Source organism: Sapajus apella, unplaced genomic scaffold (assembly GCF_009761245.1).
Source record: "Sapajus apella isolate SASKATOON/1434 unplaced genomic scaffold, GSC_monkey_1.0 scaffold43, whole genome shotgun sequence".
NCBI classification, from domain to species: Eukaryota; Metazoa; Chordata; class Mammalia; order Primates; family Cebidae; genus Sapajus; species Sapajus apella.
In genome coordinates, this window is record NW_022436983.1 from 16,097,349 (window position 1) to 16,118,902 (window position 21,554).

The following is a 21,554-nucleotide window of genomic DNA, read 5'->3' on the forward strand; positions in this document are numbered from 1 at the left end:
GAGCTTTTACCAAAGCATGGGTTAGGAAAGCACAGAGGTTGGTGACATCAGCCCTCAGAAATGAAGTAAAGGGCAGGAATCAAGAGTGTTATTTTACGATTTTAATAGACAGGAGGCCAGAAGCCATGTATAAGATGTTTTTAAAAACAGGTTTATTGGCCGGACACAGTGGCTCATGGCCTGTACTCCCTGCAATTTGGGAGGCTGAGGCGGGTGATCACTTGAGGTCAGGAGTTCGAGATCAGCCTGGCCAATGTGATGAAACCCCCTTCTCTACCAAAAACACAAAAAATTAGCCGGGCTTAGTGGTGGACGCCTGTAATCCCAGCTACTCTGGAGGCTGAGTTAGGAGAATTGCTTGAATCCGGGAGGCGGAGGTTATAGAGATTGTGCCACTGCACTCTAGCCTGGGCAACAAGAGCGAAATTCTGTCTAAAACAAAACAGATTTGTTGCATGTATAATAAAATGCACTGTTTTAAAATGTGCAATTCAGTGGTTTTTGGCATATTTACAAGATTGTACAACACCACAATTGATTTTGGAACCTTTTCATCATCCCCAAAGACACTTGTATCATTAGCAGTCACTTCCCATTTCTCCCTACCCCTAGTCCCTCCCAACCACTAATCTACTCTTTGTCTACGGATTTGTCTATCCTGGACATTTTATATAAAATCTTACAATATGTGGCCTTTTGTATTTAGCATGTTTTCAGGGTTCATCCACGTTGTACTTCCATTCAGTACTTATGGCTAAATAAGATTCCATTGTATGGAGATACCAAATTTTGTTTATCCATTTATCATTGGGTGGACAGTTGGATTTGTTTCTATGTCTTGGCTATTTTGCATACTGCTGCTGCTGTGAACGTTAATGTAGTTTTTTTGTGTGAATATGTTTTAGTTCTCTTGGGCATGGGCCTAGGAGTAGAATTGCTGGGTTTTATGTTAATTCTAGGTTTAACTTCTGAGGTACAGCCAAACAGTTTTCCACAGCAACTGTACCATTTTACATTCCCATTAGTAAATATATGAGGGTTCCAGTTTCTCCAATATTCTTTTTCTTTTTTTTTTTTTTTTTTTTTTTTGAGACGGAGTCTGTCACCCAGGCTAGAGTGCAATGGTGTGATCTCTGCTTACTTACAGCAGCCCCCTCCTCCTGGGTTTGAGCGATTCTCCTGCCTTCGCTTGCTAGGTAGCTGGGGTTCCAGGCACCTGCCACCAACCCTGACCAATTTTTGTAGGGATGGGGTTTCACCATGTTGGCCAGGATGGTCTCGAACTCCTGACCTCAAGTGATCCACTCACCTCGGCCTCTCAGAGTGCTGGGATTACAGGTGTGAGCCACCTTGCCCAACCTTCATGTGCTTCTTGACATTTGATATTGTTTGTCTTTTACTATAGCCATCCTAGTGGGGCTGAAGTGGTATCGTGTTGTGGTTTTGGTATGCATTTAATGACTAATGATGTTGGACATCTTTTCATGTGTTTATTGGCCAATTTTATATCTTTGAAGAAATGGCTATTCAAATTGTTGGCTTATTTTTAAAAATTGAGTTGTGTTTAACTCAATTTAAAAATTGAGTTAAAAATTGAGTGTGGTGGCTCAGCACCTGTAATTCCAGCACTTTGGGAGGCTGAGGCGAGTGGATCACCTGAGGTCAGGAGTTTGAGACCAGCCTTTCCAATATGACAAAACTGCGTCTCTTTACTAAAAATAGAAAAATTAGCCAGGCATGGTGGCATGTGCCTGTAATGCCAGCTACCCACGAGGCTGAGGCAGGAGAATTGCAGGAACCCGGGAGGCAGAGGCTGGAGTGAGCTGAATTTGCACCACTGCACTCCAGCCTGGGCAACACAGCAAGACTCCATCTCCAAAAAAAAAAAAAAAAAAGAGTTGTCCTTATAATTTTCAACTAAGAGTTCTTTACATATTCTGGTTACAGAAAGTTTTGATTTTGATGAGACCTGATTTATTTTTTCTTTTGTACTCTTTGCTTCTGGTGTTATATCTGATAAACCATTGCCTTGTCCAATGTCATGAGGATTTACTCCTATGTTTTCTTCTAAGAGTTTTATAGTTTTAGCTCTTGCATTTAGGTCTATAATCTTTTCTCAGTTAATTTTTGTATATGGTGTGAGGTAGGGGTTCAACTTCATTATTTTGCATGTTGTTCCAGCACAGTTTATTGAAGACCATTCTTTTCCTCAACTAATAGTTGGCACCCTTGTTGATTGACTGTAAGAGTTTATTTCTGGACTCTCAACTCTATTCCATTGATCTATTTCCATCTATGCCAGTACCACACCATCCTGATTACTTTAGTATAATAAGTTTGAAATTAGGAAGTGTGAGTTCCCCAACTTTGTTCTTCTTTTTCAAGATTGTTTTGGCTGTTCCTGATCCTTTCCATTTCCATACGAGTTTTAGGACCAGCTTGTCAGTTTCTGCAAAAAAGGCTGCTGGGATTCTGGTTGTGATTGTGTTGAATCTGCAGATAAATTTGGGGCACACTCTAAGATTTTACTATTATTTACTTTTTAACCTGTCTCCTACAAGAAAGATTTTTTTTCTTAGTTACCTTATTGACTAATTTTTTGGAGACAAGGTCTCACTCTGTCACCCATGCTGGAGTGCAGTGGTACAATCATATCTCACTGCAGCCTCAACCTCCCAGGCTCAAGTGATCCTCTTATTTCAGCCTCCTGAGTAGCTGGGACTACAGGTGTGCACAACCACACTTGGCTAATTTCAAATTTTTTGTAGAGGTGGCTTCTCCCTATGTTGCCCCATCTGGTCTCAAACTTCTAGGCCCAAGCAGTCCTCCTGCCTTAGCCTCCCAAAGTGCTGAGATTACAGACATGAGCCACCTCACCCAACCAATATCTTTTTCTTTGTAATTTTAACTCCTCTTATTTATCCTGTTTGTTTTTTTTTTAATTATGATTAGATCTTAAACTTGCACAAGAAAAAATTAGTTATATGTTTATGTGGAGCAGCAGCTAGGAAGCTAGCAACTAGCCAGCCTTGGGTTCCAGAGGAAACAGACTTTAGAGGATAGAGTATCCATTTGAGGAATAAAAAACAAGCTGAGGCCCTGTTTCAGTAGTTCTTAGGTATATACAAGGAAAAAAGTGTATATATTTTATGACTTGGGAGTTTATTCAGTTTTGGGGACTGTACTTTAACAAAATTATATCATTACATAGTTAAAATCATGTTTGGGGTATTGGAAGGAGTCCATGCAATTGAGTGTCCCTGAAGCTTCAGTTTCATTAGTTTCAGAATAAATTCACTTTTGGGTATGTATATGCTAAAATTATGGCAACATATTTAAGGTTTGAAATTGGTAAATTGGGTTGGAACTTCAGGAACAACACACTTCTTTAGGAATGGTGGCCTTGAGCTCAGCCATGAAATGGCAGAATTTAGAAAAGTGTTCGGGAAAAGGGTGGACTTTGTGGAGTTAAGTGTTTCATCTTCCTCTGATTAATTTTCCTCAGGCAAATAAGTCCTTCCTTGTAAAGTTTAGATATAACATAAACAAAATGCTTGTTACAGTGTTTGACATATAGTTAGTAGGTGACCAGTAATTAAATACTACCAGTGGAGAAAAGGAAGTGGTTTGAGAAGCATCAAGGGAATCCAGAGTGAACAACTGAATGTTGAGAACAATGGACAAATGAATTTAGCTAGAGACAGGAATTGTCTAGGAACAAGACAGATTGAAGGGACCAGTATTGTTGGGGTTGTAGACTTGTGTCCAGTTGTAGTGAGCATTAGATTTGTGCTGTCCAATGTGGTAGCCAGTAGCCACATGTGGTTATTAAGTTTAAGTTGAAATTAAAAATTGTTTCTTCAGTCACACTAGCTACGTGTAAGTGCTCAGTAGCCCATGTTGAGGCCATAGTACTGGAAGCACAGATAGAGAACATTTCCATTATGACAAAAAGTTCTATCAGACAGCCTTGAACTAGATTATGAAGTGCAGACCGTGAGTGCTGTGAGACTTCAGAGAAGATAAATATATATATTTTTAAATTTAGGATAATTAAGAAATAAGCTGCAGAGGTGGATCTTGAATTTATGGCATTGGATTAAAAGAAAAAGATGGAAGTAGCTTTAGGGAGCTTAGAGGTTGGTAGAACAGCATTGAGGACATTTTGAAAGGTCTGTTACTGATTAGAATAAAGTTTGATTTCAGGCCAGGCATGGTGGTTCATGCCTGTAATCTTAGCACTTTGGGAAGGTAAGGTGGGCAGGTCAGTTGAGCCCAGAAATTTGAGATCAACCTTAGCAACATGGCAAAACCCTGTTTATACAAAATTACAAAAATTAGCCAGATGTGGTGGCATGCGCCTGTAGTCCTAGCTACTTAGGAGGCTGAGGCAGGAGAGTCACTTGAGCCTGGGAAGCAGAAGTTGCAGTGAGCTGAGATCATGCCACTGCTTTCCAGCCTTGGTGACAGTGAGACCCTGTCTTAAAAAAAAATTTTTAAAGGCAGTTTGCATAGTTAAAGCCAGACAGTTTATATGCTGTTTTGAAAAGTTTGATGTTCATCTGTTAAGCTATTAGAAAATATCACATAATGGGAAAATTAATCTGGCATTTGTGCCCTAGATAAAAGGGAGAAAGGTTTTGTTTGTTTAATTTTTTTTTTTTTTTTTGAGATGGAGCCTCGTTCTGTCGCCCACACTGGAGTGCAATGGTGCCATCTCGGCTCACTGCAACCCCGCCATCTGGTTCGAATGATTCTCCGCCTCAGCCTCCCAAGTAGCTAGGATTATGGGCGCCTACCACCACGCCCAGCTAATTTTTGTATGTTTAGTAGAGACAGTGTTTCACCATGTTGGTCAGGCTGGTCTCGTACTCCTGACCTCATGATCCGCCCACCTTGACCTCCCAAAGTGCTGGGATTACAGGTGTGAGCCACTGTGCCTGGCATTTTTTAATTTTTAATTTTTTTGGTACATGGTAGGTGTATATATTTATGGGGTATGTGAGATGTTTTGATAAAGAAATGCAGTGTGAAGGCAGGAAAAAAAAATTTTTTTTTTCTTTTGGAAACAGTGTCTCACTTTGTCACCCAGGCTGGAGTGCAATGGCCCGATCATGGCTCACTGCAGCCTCAACCTCCCAGATTCAAGTGGTCCTCCTGCCTTAGCCCCCCAAGTAGCTGGAACTACAGGTGCATACCACCACCTCTGGCTAATTTTTGTAGAGATGGAGTCTCACTATGTTGCTCAGGTTGGTCTCAAACTCCTAAGATCAAGCGATCTGCTCACCTTGGCCTCCCAAAGTGCTAGGATTACAGGTGTGAGCCACCATGCCCAGCCCAAGAAAGATTCTTTTTAAAGACTGATGTTTCAAGGTGATTGAGGAGTGAATGAATCATTGTAATAAGGGTGAGAGGAGAAGGAAGAGACTAAAGATTTAAATTTGAGGGTCATCAATGTAAAAGTAAGAATAATTACCCTACTTACTCATAGTCTGCCTGTTGGGACATGTTTATGTCCTTGGTTGTAAATAGTTGTAGAATCTCTGAGGTCTTTGGGATTTTTACTTAGGTATGAGAGATTCCTAATCCATTAGGTTCAAAGTACCCATTCCTTTTCTCAGGGGAATAGTTTTTATTAAAGTTTGTATGCTTCTTTCAGATGGTTTTAAAACTTTATTAAATAGTCACTTCTCGGCTCTGGGCAATTTAAAAATTACCTAAAAAAAAAAACTTTATTAAATGAGGAAACCCTTTTTTACAAAATAAAATTTTATGCAAAATCCCAAAATAAAACATATTACTATTAAGTAATATTAAGAACTTAACATTTATAACATTTATTTTAGTTGTCAGTCTATGGAGAAAATGATGCTATTGGTGAAACTGAATTTGAGATTGGAAATTAAGCATGATAGTCTTGTTTCAGCCTTAGAATCCATTTTTTCCTCGTAGGCACTAGACCACCAGGGAAGAATCCAGTTGTGTTTCTGTATTTCGTTTTGCTTATGAAGTATTGTGGCAGTCTGGTACTGATTTGACAAGTTGTACAAACGGTAGAAGGTTGGTTTTGCTTGCTTGCTTTTTTTTTTTTTTTTTTTTTTTTTTTAGACAGGGGCTTTACTCTGTCACACAGGCTGGGCTGCAGGGTTTTGATTATAGCTCACTGTAGGCTTGACCTCCTGGGTTCAAGTGATCCACCTCATCCTCCTGAGTATCTGGGACTGCAGTTAATGCCACCAGACCTGGCTAAGTTTTTTTACTTTTTGTAAACATAGGGTCTCCCTATGTTGTCTAGGCTGGTCTAGAACTGGGTCCAAACTATGCTTCTCCTTCTTCCTTCCAAAGTATTGGGATTACAAACTTGAGCCACCACTCCCAGCCTTTTTTTTTTTTTTTTTTTTTTAAAGCTTGCTTTATCATGACCTCAGGATGCTACCAGTTGAACAAAGATCCAGAAGAAACTTCATTCTTAAGCCTACCCAAAATTAAGTTACCCAAGCAGCACAAATTAATGTGTTGGTGGAAAACAGTTTTGTTTTCAATAATACCATCAGTTATTATTGCTCCTACCTGTAGGTATTTTTCTAATCCCTTTTGTTCCTAAAGACTAAAAACCCTTTCTAGACCAGCCTTTTCCAAGTGTATTTCTTAATTATTTCTTTGTCAAGACATTGGATTAAAGAATGTTGAAAAGATGGTTTTTGCTGCAAAATTTAGCTGTATCTTTATTTTTTGTTATTTTTTGAGACAGGGTCTGTCTCTATTGTTCATGCTAGAGCACAATTGTGCAGTCACAGATTGCAGCCTCTGCCTCCTGGGCTTAAGCGGTCATCCTGCCTTGGCCTCCTAAGTAGCTAGGACTACAGGCATGTGCCACCATACTAGGTTAATTTTTATACTTTTTTGTAGAGACAAGGTTTTGCCATGTTGCCCAGGCTGGTCAACCTCCTGGGCTCTGGCAGTCTGCCTACCTTGGCCTCCCAAAGTGCTGGGATTACAGGCACGAGCCACCACACCCAGCCTTCTCAGTACCTTTAATGTGCATTATTGTAATTCTCCTAGAGGGGGCCTGTAAAGATTCATTTTTCCAGACTTGGTCTTGGATCCTTTTCTCCTGCAAAGAATATAGTATCTAGGTTTTCTTCTAGGGTTTTTATGGTGTTAAACCATTCAGGACATAGGCATAGGTGAGGACTTCATGACTAAAACACCAAAAGCATTGGCAACAAAAGCCAGATTAGACAAATGGGATCTAATTAAACTCCAGAGCGTCTGCACAGTAAAAGAAACAATCATTAGAGTGAACCAGCAACCAACAGAATGGGAAACAATTTTTGCAATCTACCCATCTGACAAAGTGCCAATATCCAGAATCTACAAAGAACTAAAACAGATTTACAAGAAAAAAACATCCAAACCCATTCAAAAGTGGGCGAAGGATATGAACAGACACTTTTCAAAAGAAGACATATATGAGGCCAACAAACATGAAAAAATGCTTATCATCACTGGTCATTAGAGAAATGCAAATCAAAACCGCATTGAGATACCATTCTCACGCCAGTTAGAATGGCAGTCATTAAAAAATCTGGAGACAACAGATGCTGGAGAGGATGTGGAGAAATAGGAACACTTTTACACTGTTGGTGGGAGTGTAAATTAGTTCAACCATTGTGGAAGACAGTGTGGTGATTCCTCAAGGACCTAGAAATAGAAGTTCCATTTGACCCAACAATCCCTGGGTATATAATTACTGGGTATATATCCAAAGGATTATAAATCATTCTATTAAAAAGGCACATGCACACATATGTTCATTGTGGCACTGTTTACAAATAGCAAAGACCTGGAACCAACCCAAATGCCCATTGATGATAGACTAGACAAGGAAAGTGTGGCACATATACACCACGGAATACTACGCGGCCATAAAAACGATGAGTTTGTGTCCTTTGTAGGCACATGGATGAATCTGGAAACCATCATTCTCAGCAAACTGACACAAGAACAGAAAATTAAACACCACATGTTCTCACTGATAGGTGGGTGTTGAACAGTGAAAACACATGGACGCAGGGAGGGGAGCATCACACACTGGGGTCTTTTGCAGGGGACTAGGGGAGGGACAGCGGGGGGTAGGGAGGTTGGGGAGGGATAACATGGGGAGAAATGCCAGATATAGGTGACGGGGGCGGTGGGGGGGATGGAGGCAGCAAGCCACATTGCCATGTATGTACCTATGCAGCAGTCCTGCATGATCTGTACATGTACCCCAGAACCTAAAGTACAATTAAAAAAAAAAAAGAATATAGTATCTAAGGGAATATCCTTTGGGAAAAACCGAACTAGTAAAATAGAAAGGATTTTGTATTATTCTTTTTTTCTCAAAATTTGCACATTGTCCAGTTCCATATTAGGTACCTGTTAAGTGATTATTGAATGAATAGGATTGATGGGCAGAGGATAAAGGGACTGAATCTTTGGGGAAGGGAAGAGTCAAGCACTATTGAGGGGTAAAAGGAGAAAGAAAATTGCATACTATGAAAGTTTATAGCCTATTCTGACTTCTCTCCTGCTTTGAAACTTTTTTTTTCCCCTTACTGCTTTTTCATCCATTGTCCTGAGGCCTATTTCCACAGTTTATCTCAATCAGTTAGGTTACAGTTTAGTATAATAACATCCACATTTTTGGAGTCTTATTGCAAAGACCCTGTGTGGGATGGTCACCTGATCAGGATCATTTAATTGCAACTAGATTTTCAGCTTTTTAGGGGCAGGGACACACTCAGTCATAATTGTTTTCTCCATTATACTGTGTACTCAGTATTCAGTATTTGAATAGGTGAATACATTTATTCATGTATTAAATAAGATTCTTAGAGCATGGTTCTTTTTGCTAATGACATACTTCCCTCTCCTCTGTAGCCAGTGTGCATTAGGAGTAAGATCTGTATCCTCCATTTCCATGTCACTTACTTCCTAATTTATCTTTTTTTTTTTGAGACAGAGTCTCATTCTGTTACCCAGGCTGCAGTGCAGTGGTGCGATCTTGGCTCACTGCAACCTCCACCTCCCAGGTTCAAGTGATTCTCCTGCCTCAGCCTACCGAGTAGCTGGAATTACAGGTGCCTGCCACCACACCCAGCTAATTTTTGTATTTTTAGTAGAGAAGGGGTTTCACCATGTTGGCCAGGTTGGTCTTGAACTCCTGACCTTAGGTGATCCACCTGCCTTGGCCTCCCAAAGTACTGGGATTACAGGCTGAGCCACCGTGCTGGGCCTCTCCTAGGTAAATTTTTTAAGCAAACGCACCTTTTTTATAGTTTCAGTTTGATTGTTGTTATTTTCCACTCCATGCCCTCCATTTGGTTTTTGGAATTCTTTTGCTGTTTTCCTTTAGAATAGTAGTTAGAAGCACAGACTTGGCATTAGACAGAGTTGGTATTATAGTTAACTATATTTTTGTCTGAGGGTTATTTTAATCTTTTGTTGGAAGTTCTGGCATGTGAGCATGATACACACAATTAAAAAGTTTCTTGAGAGTTGTAGAGAGCCTTAGAGTCAATGGTTTGAATGTCAGTGCTATGATGTAAAAGTTACAGCTTTGGGCCGGGCGTGGTGGCTCACGCCTGTAATCCAAGCACTTTGGAGGCCAAGGCGGGCGGATCACCTGAGGTCGGGAGTTCAAGACCAGCTGACCAACATGGTGAAACCCCATCTTAAAAAAAAAAAAAAGTTACAGCTTAGTGTAAACGTGAACTGACACAACATTGTTTCATGAGGACTTTGTTTTTAATAACTACCTGTTAAAAACTGGCTTGTTCCTTGTTGTTCTTCCCTTAAAATGTGAAGTTAATTCACATTAACTGGTGGTCCCACATAGAGTCCTGATTTTAAATGTTCAATGTATTTAGCTTTCCCTGGTATGATTTCCATATAGGTAGAGTACAGAGAGATGGATGAAAGCTTGGCCAACCTTTCAGAAGATGAGTATTATTCAGAAGAAGAGAGAAATGCTAAAGCAGAGAAGGAAAAGAAGCTTCCCCCACCACCCCCTCAAGCCCCACCTGAGGAAGAAAACGAAAGTGAGCCTGAAGAACCATCGGGTGAGTTGTAGTATCCAACCACAGTTCTCTTTTGTTTTAGAAATAATAAGGAATGGATTTATTTCCATTCTACAGTATTATTTATGTCTTCGTCTTTGGTTTATACTCTGATATTGGGGCTCCTGCCATGTGTGTCTTTGTGTGTGTGTATACATATACATGTATATGTGTGTGTATGTATACACATACATACATTGTGGTACTGATATTCTTTTTGTGTATCTGTACAGGAGGAAAGTAAAGGATGGGAATGGAAGGACAGTGACAATATGAGATGGTTGGAAAGTAGGAAAAAATAAATGATTAGAGAAAACATACAGAAAGCCAAATCCAGAGCACTGGAGTTCTCAGTGACAGCTCTGATTCAGAATTTTTTCTGGCTAAATGATGTATTTACCATGTAGTTAGATACTTTCTGATAAAACCTTCATGATGTGGATCAGTTTTGAGAAGTGCCTTTTCCTGGTGAACAAATGTAAAAATATATTCTAGGCCAGAAAATCTAAGCTCACACAAGCTTCCTTATATCCTAGAAAGATTATGGGACTCTATAGTTTTGGTTTCAGAGCTTCAAATGGCTAAGGAATCCTCACTAACATCTCAATGCTGAGTACTAGCTTCTGGAGAATGGCTGGACCAATCAGGGATACACAGCTTTCTGTTTTGGAGAGACCAAGCAAAAGCAATATTTTAATGAATTTTTGTGTCTTGTGCCCTTAATGACATTTTATTTACTCTTCTTGTCTTTGAATTTTTACTAAGTTCCTCTTGAAATAATTTTTATATTTTGGATAGCCCCAGACCCACTCATCTCTCCATTTCTTTTTTTGTCCTATACCGTTTAAAAACAATTTGGTGGTTTCAGACCCCATCTGCTGGATCTTTCATGACTTTTGTAGGTAGACAGATTAGGACATTTTTAAAGTTTTTTCTCCCCTGTAATGTTACTGTGAATTACCTATTGATGCTTCACTTGACGGCATTAACCAGTCAAATGTTATTTTAGGTTTGGAGCTTATCAAAATATGGCCAGAACTTAAAAACCAAATTTATAATTTATAGGATTGTAATAAAGTATAGTAAACAATACAGTTTGAGAACATTCAGAAAAAGATAGATTAGATTCTGGTTTCAGTTCATTCAAAAGTCAGGGGTTTTCTAAGAAGAGTGATTTTCCTAAAACTTTCTTAAAATGATTTCTTGGGCAACTCCTCGTTGGAAGATTTCTAGCGTCAGTGGTATATTACCTTTGGGGCTCATGTCCCCCAGGCAAGTGTATCTGCCTTTTTACTTTAACTACACCTTCTCTTATTGTTGATTTTTCTTCTTCTTCTTTCTAGCCTTACACATTTAATTCTCTTCTTTCTGTTCTTACCTCCAACCTTTCCCTTTGCCCTATGCTCTTTTCTTCGTATTCTTTTTAGTTCTTGCATTTTTGTTTCTTCTATCTTTGCTGTAGACCTGCTGATGAGATACTTGGGGATAACCCTTTTGATGTCTGTCGTGGCTCAAGAGTGAGCTGACCTCTTAGTTCAAGGGCTCTAAGTATTATGCAGTGATGATCTGATACCTGAGATGCTGCCTCACCTTTTTTGTGTGGTTTTGTCTTCAGTAAATAATTGATTTACCATAGGTTCCAAGTTGATAAACTTTTCTTTGTAAATTTTAAACCAAGTCTTGTTGTTGCTGTTTTCTTTTTTCTGAAAGGGTTTTTTTGTTTTATAATTTCATAAATGTCAGGCATTGTTCCCACAAAAAGTAAATTCTTAGCAAAAGGATTTAGGATTTGGGAGCTGTCTTTATTGTGATCTAGTTAATTCTAATGCAGTGGTTTAGTTTAAGTTATCTTTGGTTTTGGGGGGAAGTTAAAGTTTTAAGTTGGTATCTTCGGTGCTTAGAAATGTGTTGATAACAGCCAAAACTTGCTGACATATTATTTGTGATTATGAAAATAGTTATTGCTCTTTTAAAACAATTTAATGTTTTTTGAAAATTTCTGGGGTGATTTGGGATGTGCATTTCCCTAGAAAAAAGTGTCAACTTACTGGCCTAAACTACTTATGTAGTTTAGCAATAGACTGGGGCCCTGATGGTGAATCATAAAATATATCATAAAATATTTAAGGTGAGTCAAATATTTGGACACTGTCCAGGGTCTCTAAGTCTTTTGTCTTATCATCTTTCACAGGAGTTTTTAGTCAAAAATTGAGTGGAAGCATTGCTTCCATTCAGTGACCATGTTAAAAGCTTGAGAGAAGATGTGGGTTTGTTTCTTTTTTTTTTTTTTGGAGACGGAGTCTCATTGTTACCCAGGAGGCTGGAGTACAGTGGCATGATCTTGGCTCACTGCAATCTCTACCTCCCGGGTTCAAGCAATTCACCTGCCTCAGCCTCCTGAGTAGCTGGGATTACAGATGTGCACCACCACACCCAGCTAATTTTTGAATTTTTAGTAAAGACAGGGTTTCACCATGTTGGCGAGGGTGGTCTTGATCTCCTGGCCGTGTGATCCACCCGCCTTGGCCTTCCAAAGTGCTGGGATTACAGGTGTGAGCCACCATGCCCGGCTTGTGGGTTTGTTTATTTACCAAACCTTTTCTTGTTCTCAGTCCTTTAGGCAATCACTAGAAATTAACTTATTCTGTCAAAAAAACATAGGTAAGGGCTGACTGGGCACAGTAACTTAGCACTTTGAGAGGCTGAGGCGGGTGCATCACGTTTCCACTAAAAATACAAAAATTAGCCAGGTTTGGTGGCACGTGCCTGTAATCCCAGCTACTTGGGAGGCTGAGGTGGTAGAATCGCCTGAACACATGAGACAGAGGTTGCAGTGAGCCAAGATCGTGCCACTGCACTCCAGCCTGGGTGACAGAGCAAGACTCCGCCTCAAAAAAACAAAAACAAAATTAAGGTTTGAATACATTTCATTCTTAACAACTTTTAAATTTGTTTAGAAAATTTGGCTTTGCTTTCTGCAGTATATTAATCTTAAGAAGAAGAAAATATTTTGTTAATTACGGAAACACAAGGTATTCTGAAGTCAGTGGGTCAATTTGACTGGAAAAGTTTCCTCTGGCAGAGTACTGAGAGGAAGCCAGAAAGATGGGAGCCAAATTGTGAATAAGCCTGGCTTGATTGACTAAGCCAGGCTAAGGAATTTGAGCATTAGTGTCAGGGGTAGTCTTGAAATTTTTTGAGCAAGGAGGGTTATACTGAAATATGTTTTTGGAAAGATCAATCTCATGTTCTCTAAGGGTGAACTAAAGGAGTAAAGAAGCTGAGATTGGAGAGATAATGTAGGCTATTGGTCAGTGGGAAAATGTTCTTAATATCAAAGTTGAATTTTTATGGAAAGAAGAAATTTGAGTGTTTTTGTTTGTCTGATTGAACTTATTTAATTGGGAGGAAGTTCTCTCTGTTGACTTAAACATTGTTTTTAGATTTGTCAATTTTTGACCGTAAATTAATGTGGCATTGTAGTCCTATGGTAGTCAAAATAGGTAAATAATGGATTTTTCATACCAAATATTACTGTTTATATTTTAAAACTACCTCATTTTGTTTTCCTCAACATTTCCATGCATTTTTATATTTATTATACTTTTGAATATATTTGTTTTAACAAATGATGGTTTTATTTGGTTTCCTAGTACCTTTTCTGTGAAGATGAAGGTTTTTTTAGGTCATGCCAAAGTAAACTTGAACAGGTTGTCTTTGGAATTAAGTGTTTGGTTACTAACAGCGTCACATAATTGTGGAGCTTTTATAAAATAGAGTCAAATCTCATTCATTTGGACTTCATTGATTTAGAATAATTGTCCTCTGGTAAAGTACGCTTCTGTTTTTTAGAGAAATGCCTTTTTCCTGTCTTTGCTCAGATTGTTACCGTGTGTACCTTACATTATTTTCCTCAGTGAGTTTTACATTCCTGTATTAACTGATTTGCCCACACTTGTTTTTTTTATTTTCACATGGAAACATGATTTGATTTTTTTTTTTCCCCCTCCACTGCCTTTCAGCAGTTAAAATTTACCAGAAAACTCTTACTAGTTAGTTCCTGGATTTAAATTTTATATTGGGTAACTTTTCACTAGAGAACTCAAGATACATTCTGGGTTAGAAGTAGCTTAGTTGTACATAGCCTGAGACTTTAATGAAACTTATCCCAAAATAAGTAAAAGGAAATATGAAATGGGTTATTAAGATGCCTGCTCAAGCCTTCTTCAAGTTAGTGTATTTCTCAGTAGAGGCATCAGAAATGTGATTATGTGTGTATGTATATATGCATGTGAGTGTGTATATCATTTTTCTAGGCTCAGTGATGTCCTTATACTTACACTCTAATGAAGATAAGAGGCTTCCATTAAGTCATTGGTTAACTCTTGAAATAGATTTTGTTAGATTTGATTGGTAACAAGTCTGTATTATAATTCATTTTATGGAATGACCATGGGAAGAATCACTTTATCTCCTTGTTTATATTCTTATGTGTACCAGAGGAAGCTCTCTTCTCTATTACATATGGTAATTTAAAAAGTTTGTAGGTGTGTGTTTTAAAAAGATGTAGGCTGTTTTTTTGGGGGGTTTTTTTGTGTTGTTTTTTTTTGAGACGGAGTTTCACTGACTGGAGTGCAGTGGCACAATCGTGGCACACCACAACCTCTGCCTCCTGGGTTCAAATGTCCTCCTGCCTCAGCCTCCTGAGTAGCTGGGATTATAGGCATACCTCACCGTGCCCAGCTAATTTTGTATGTTTAGTTGAGACAGGGTTTCTCCATATTGGCCAGGCTGGTCTCGAACTCCTGACGTCAGGTGTGAGCCACTGAGCCCTGTCAGGTTTTTAACTAAATTAACAAAAATCACTGATGTGCGAGAGTGGTATGATAAAAAGTTTAATTAATTTGGGGCTTGTTCACACAATAGTCATACTGTAAATTGAAAGAATTTTTAAAATGTACATGAAAGGTGATGTTAACGTGAATTAGTAAAAATACTAAATTACAGAAAATACACGTTTGGATAGAAGAATTTAGTTTAAGATTTAATGAAATTTGATCTCAAATGCTGTCATAATGAAAATTTCATATAACAAAAGATTGAGGACCAAAAATTTGATGAATTATTTATTTAGTAGAGCAAGTATTAAAAGGCAGAATCTTTTAGACTATTGTATAGAACTTGGTATAAAAGAATTTGACCAGAAAAGAGTTGATTAATTTTAAGAGAAAAAAAAAATAAGTAGTCCTAATATTTTCACCTTATATTGGTGTAGTTCTTTGTTTATAAGGTACCCTGATCTCTCCCCTGTGAGGCATTCATGCTGAGTACAGTCAGTACAGCCATGTGTGCTGGTTGCCAAGTACTAGGTTTGGCAGCATGGATAGTAGTGGCCAGAGTTCAGGTGAACTATTTTGTTTTTTTTAAATCATGCTGAAACTATTCTAATCCCAGGCTTTTCTCTCTGATTTCTCTCTCCATGCCTACAAATGGAACCAGAAAGGACTAGCTTTCAGATTTGGTGAGAATTGACTCAGATTACCTCCACAGGGAAGATGACAGGATTCTATATCCCCTGGCCCAGCAGGAGATCCTGTTTTGCAGGTTTACCAGAAATGGCTAGAGAGTTCATTCCTGATAGAGTTGTCTGTGTTGTAATTTTGACATACTGGTGTAAAGTAAATGCCTGAAATCATTTGAGTTCTCATATGAAGTATGATGCATACATTCAGAAAATCGACATAGGGTTAGTTTTCTTGCCCCCGCTTTTGTTTTTTTTTTTTTTTTTTTTTTTTTAGTATCATTTCAGTGTTCTGGTTTGGATCTATGCTCCAAAATACCTTACTGGAAGGCTGAGGAAAAAAAAGTGACAGGCTGAAAAGGTAATTCAACAGAATTCTTACATTTTTATATTTTGAGGTACTATGAATGGATTGAATGGATCAAGATAAATACACTAGGCCAGGCGTGGTGGCTCATGCCTGTAACCCCAGCATTTTGGGAGGCTGAAGCAGGCAAATCATGAGGTCAGGAGTTCGAGACCAGCCTGGCCAACATGGTAAAACCCCATCTGTACTAAAAATACAAAAAAAATTAGCCACGTGCGGTGGTGGGTACCTGTAATCCCAGCTACTCAGGAGGCTGAGACAGGAGAATTGCCAGAACCCAGGAGCAGAGGTTGTATTGAGCCAAGATCCCACCACTGCACTCCAGCTTGGACAATAGAGTGAGACTTCGTCTTAAAAAATAAAGATAAATATGCAACACATGGTCCCCACTCTCAGATAATTTATAGCCTAGTATGAGACACAAATGTAGACATAAATGCATAATGGAGAGCAAAATACTCTTAAACATGATATCAATATAAAAATTCTAGAGGCATACAGAGGTAGAAAGGATGAAGAGTAGAGAATTGTTAGTATGGAGGGACATTTTTTTTTAAATAGAGGCATTTTCTACAAAAAAAATAAGATTTTCCCCAAATGTAGTAGTTCCTCCTTGACTTTATTCTACATATATGATGATAATATTTTTTTTACCATCACGGGACCGGATTCTAAGGGTTCAAAGAGAAAGAGTATATCCTCCTACAGAGAATTTGCCGTCCAGTGGCCAGTTGTGGTGGTGCATGCCTGTAATTCTAGCACTTAAGGAGGCTGAGGCAAATGGATCCCTTGAGGCCAGGAGTTTGAGACCAGCCTGGCCAACATGATGAAACCTTGTCTCTACTTAAAAAAAAAAAAAAAAAAAAAAATTAGACAGGAGTGGTGGTGCATGTCTATAATCTCAGGTAGTCAGGAGGCTGAGGCATGAGAATCGCTTGAACCCAGGAGGTAGAAGTTGCAGTGAGCCAGAATCATGCCACTGCTCTCCAGCCCAGGTGATGGAGTGAAACCCTGTCTCAAAACAACAAAAAAAAGAATTTGCAGTTTAGTTTGGAGTTAACAGATGTTAATAATTAGCTACAATGAAGAAACTACAATAGAAATATATAGGAAGTGTGATGAGAACTCAGTTTTTATTTTTTAAATTGATAAATAAAGTTGTATTTATCATGTACAGCATGATGTTTTGAAGTATAAATATACTGCAGAATGACTAAATTTAGCTGAATGTGTCACCTCACGTGGTTATCATTTTTGTGGTGAGAACCTTACCACTCGGCATTTTTCAAGAATACAATGTATTGTGATTACTGTAGTCACCATGTTGTACAATAGATCTCTTAGAAGTTGTTTTTAAGTAATGTTTCTTCCTAAAATCGGGTTTTGGAAATTTTGTGTTAAACATGAAAGGATGAAGCAGTTTTAGATCCTTGATTTTTAACTTTTTACTGCTTTTGGCAGATAAGAACCCTTGAATCAGACAGATGCTACAAGTTTATGTTTGGTCTTTAAGAGATTGACCTGCTTTTCTTAATGATGTCATTTCACTGATTATTTTGTTGTACTTTTTATTAAGGTAAAATAGTACTTTGTTTAGCTGATCACTTTATTTTTATAATTTATTTGAATTCTTTTTGTTGTCATTTCTTGAGTCTGATCATGTTGTAATAGAGGAACAAGATATTTTGTGAGGATTTTCTCTTCTACAAAATGAGACTTGTTGTGAGAATCAAATGAGAAAATGTGAAATCCACCTTTATGTATAAACATCTTGTATTTATTAAACAGAATTGATTTAAACCAAGATAGGATAGATTAGTGTTTTATTTAGAAAAAAAATCAGGCAGGCCAGCTTTGGACCAGACAGACACACATACTATGTTACTTTGGGAAAGTGTTTGTGGTAGGCCATTTTCAGTAATGAGTCACTTATGAAATAACTTTTTAAGCATCCTGAGCTGTTGGGGTGTGTGTGTGTATGTGTGTGTGTGTAAAACTTAAATCTTGGTATTAATCTTTTATGTTAAATCATGAGAATGACAGACCTTGGGACTTTCTAATACAGATTTTTTTTTCCTTTCCTCAAGAGAAGAACATAATTGAAGTCTTGCATCAGCTGTCGAGTTATAGCAAATGTTAACATCTTTGCCATGTTTGCTGATCACACAGGAGTTTTAAACATTTGAAGATAGGGTTGGAGTTTTGCTCTGTGTGTGTGTGTGTGTGTGTGTGTGTGTGTGTGTGTGTGTGTGTCTGTCTCTCTGTCTGTCTGTCTGTCTGTCTTATTTGAAGATAGATGAATGCACGTGGTTAGTTAATGCCTTAGAAGTCTTATCTTTCTCACAGAGGTAGGTAAACACAAGGCGTACTTACAGTAGAAGCAACCTCTGACCCTATCAGATGTAGATAGCCAGAGTTCTACAAACTTGTCTGAGAGGAAAAGGGAATTCTCTTGTTTGGAAACTCATCTCATCGTTTCCAGATGTAAAACGTTAAAGTGGTTTTCTTAATAGGCAGTCCAGAAGAAAGTTAAATATTGTCCTTAAAGTAAGCTTTGTTATTAATCAGACACACCTTAAGCTTGGTAGTTGGATGACATAACATCTGAGTTGTAAGCTTTCTCTAGAACATTATGAAAAGTGAACAAACTAAGACTGCAGCAAAATAAGTAAGGATCAGGAAAATTTCTACTATGGAATGTGGAGGGAAATAATATGTGAAAGAGTAAATTCTTTCCATTGGCTTCTAAAGCTTTGCATTTCTCCCTAGCTTGTAGGGCCTTTTACTTTCTTTTGATAGGATTCTTGCTACTACTCAGTGGAAGTCTTTAAGCACAAATCTGTGGTATAGTGGTTCCCTCAGTAGTTCAGTGGAAGTTTCAGGCAAAGCTCCTACTTCAAGCAAAAACAAAAAAAATTTTTTTCTAAACCTTAAGAAGGCTGTTTTAGTTTAGTATTTTAAATGACACTGTAACCCAGGGATTGCTGTTCTAATTGGAACTCATAATTTTATTTTGAATGTTACTCAGGCTGGTCTTGAACTCCTTGTCTCAAGTGATCCTCCTGACTTGATCTCTCCCAAAGTGCTGGGATTACAAATGTGAGCCACCGTCAGTCAATTCCTTTTTGAAACCGTGACTTTCCTTATGCTCATGAGATTAATCATGCGTTTATGACTCCTTCAAATTCCCTGAGCCTATTATTACCTTCATGCTATTTTGAAGTCTTTTAGTCCCATTCTTACTTCTGAATTCTGTTCTTTAATTTCCAACCATCTTTAGAACATTTCCATTTAATTTTACTAGCTGGTCTCCCAAATTTCCCATTTTGTTTATAGCATTACTAGTCTTCCTAGCTTAAAACCCTAGAGTCATTCTGAAAGTTCTTTATCCCTTTTTACCAAGTCTGTTGTAAAGTCATGCATCTTGCTATGCACAATGTTTTTCATTTGTTAGTCCTTACCCATTTTTACTGTCACCTTTTTCTAGTGAGTTTCAACTTATAACTAAATTATTTCAATAGCCTTTCAATTGGATCTCCTTTATCTAGGTTTTCCCTCTAATCCATCTGGTACAAAGTGGCCAGATTAGTTTAACTAAAATAGCATTTGTTTTGTTGTCTTTGTGCCAAAGATCACACCGTTTTCCTCCATTATCACTAAAATCACGTTCAGGTTTGGATACTGGAAAGGGCTCATTTTACCAAGCCACTTGATCTCTCACTACTCTTTCAGACCATCTCCTTCAGTAAGTAGGTACTGTGCAGTCCTCTGCACATACCATGTCTGTGCTTTGTAGATGTTCTGGACCACAGTGGTGGTTTCACTGCCTCGCAGTCTATCCAGATGTCTCCGGAATTGTTCTGAAAGCCTGATTCTCTAAGATGTGTCAGCTTCTTGTTTCTTAACAGCAACAACAAAAGTTTCCTTGTAGGTATTTTTCATCTTTTCCCAACTGGATTATAACTCTTTGAAAACAAAGTCTACCTATTCTACTTTTTATTTGTGCTTTGGAGTTTTGGGTGGATATAGTAAACATTGAATTAGTGAGATTATTAAATAAACTCAACTAGTGTGTGAATACGATGAAGACTTATATTCCAAGTTGGCTTTAACTTTTGAAGTTTTTTTTCACCTGCTAATTTATCAAGTTAAATTGAAATCAACAGGGTGGCATTCACTTTTATTCCATAAATTTGGCCATTTTGATAAATTTATCTTCTATAAGGAAATCATTGCTTCCTGGATGTAGAAGTTTTTTAAAATGTTTATAATTTGAATGTGATTTCAAGAAACTAGTCAAAATGTGAATGTGAACCTGTGTTCTTAGGAACAGCCAACCACCTCCTTGTTTGTTTGCCAGATAAAAGCATTTGAAAGTTAACATAGACTTCCTTTTAAGATCTTGGAAGAGTGGTCTTTTGAGTATTTGAATTAAGATGAGAAAACATTGAGTAGTGTGATTATAACTACAACACTTTGCTGTTCAAGGACTCTTAGATCTGAAGGTCTAGAGGACTACTGAAAGGCTGTTACATAAGATAAACGAAAAGAATCTTCATTTTCAATTTGGAGTTGCTATGTACAAATAAGCTGTTTGAAGAATCTCTACTTTAGGCTGATTGTGGTGGCTCATGCTTATAATCCGAGTGCTTTGAGAGGCTGAAGTAGGAGGCTAGGAGTTCAAAAACAGCCTGGGCAACATACCGAGAGCCTTTCAAAAAAAAGAAAAAATTTAGCCAGGTATGGTGGTACATGCCTATAGTCCTAGCTACTCAGGAGGCTAAGGCAAGAGGATCTCTTGAGCCCAGGAGTTCAAGGTAACAGTGAACTATGATTGCACCACTGTATTCCACCCTAGGTGACAGAACAAGACCTTGTCTCTAAAAATAATTAAAAAATTAAAAAGAGTCTCTGCTTCAAGCTTGAGGAATATTTTGTAGATTTGGTGGTTTGGGATAAAAACAAAAGAGAGTCTCTTGTGTAGTGGTGCCAAAATCAGGGTGTTATTAAAAAGTTGCTTTTGAATATTTTCATTTTCTATTTTGAATTTGCGCTCATGGAAAGCTAACAGTGCTACTTTCCTGCTGTTAATGTGTCTCTGAGCCACTATCAGAAGCAGAGTCCTAGGCTGGAAAGACCCAAAAAGCAGATGAATAAGGCATTTTATATCTATCATAATCAGAGACTACCTGGATGAAAAGTTAGCTGCAAATGTTTTATGTGTGCTGTTTTTAAGAAAATGTTCAAGAATTGATCCATAATATACTGCTAATAAAGATTATCTTTCAGTTGTCTTTGGAGAAGTAGGCACCTTCAAAATACTCTCAAGTATGATTGGAATGAAAGTAGCAACTTCATCCTTTATTTCCAAGCAAGCTAACATCAAGAGATAAATATCTTGTTTCTTAATTTTAAGCCCTTTTAAATTTTGTTTTCCATAATTTCTTATGTTATGTGGTACCTTCCGCTTGGTTTCCTTCTACTTCTCTGCTTAAATAATACTTCGGAGTTTCATTTCTCTCTCTCTCTCTCTCTCTCTCTCTCTCTCTCTCTCTCTCTCTCT

General features: G+C 38.0%; 1 protein-coding gene across 5 annotated transcripts in view; it reads left to right on the forward strand.

Annotated features, from left to right (window-relative positions):
• The window catches only part of KDM1A (lysine demethylase 1A), an 83,447-nt gene that overhangs the window by 1,777 nt on the left and 60,116 nt on the right, over window positions 1–21,554 (forward strand). For all 5 annotated transcript variants that reach the window (XM_032300753.1, XM_032300748.1, XM_032300749.1 and 2 more), the window contains exon 2: window positions 9,941–10,106. In XM_032300753.1, the coding sequence (XP_032156644.1) occupies window positions 9,941–10,106 (166 nt within the window). The remainder of the gene's footprint in view (window positions 1–9,940; window positions 10,107–21,554) is intronic.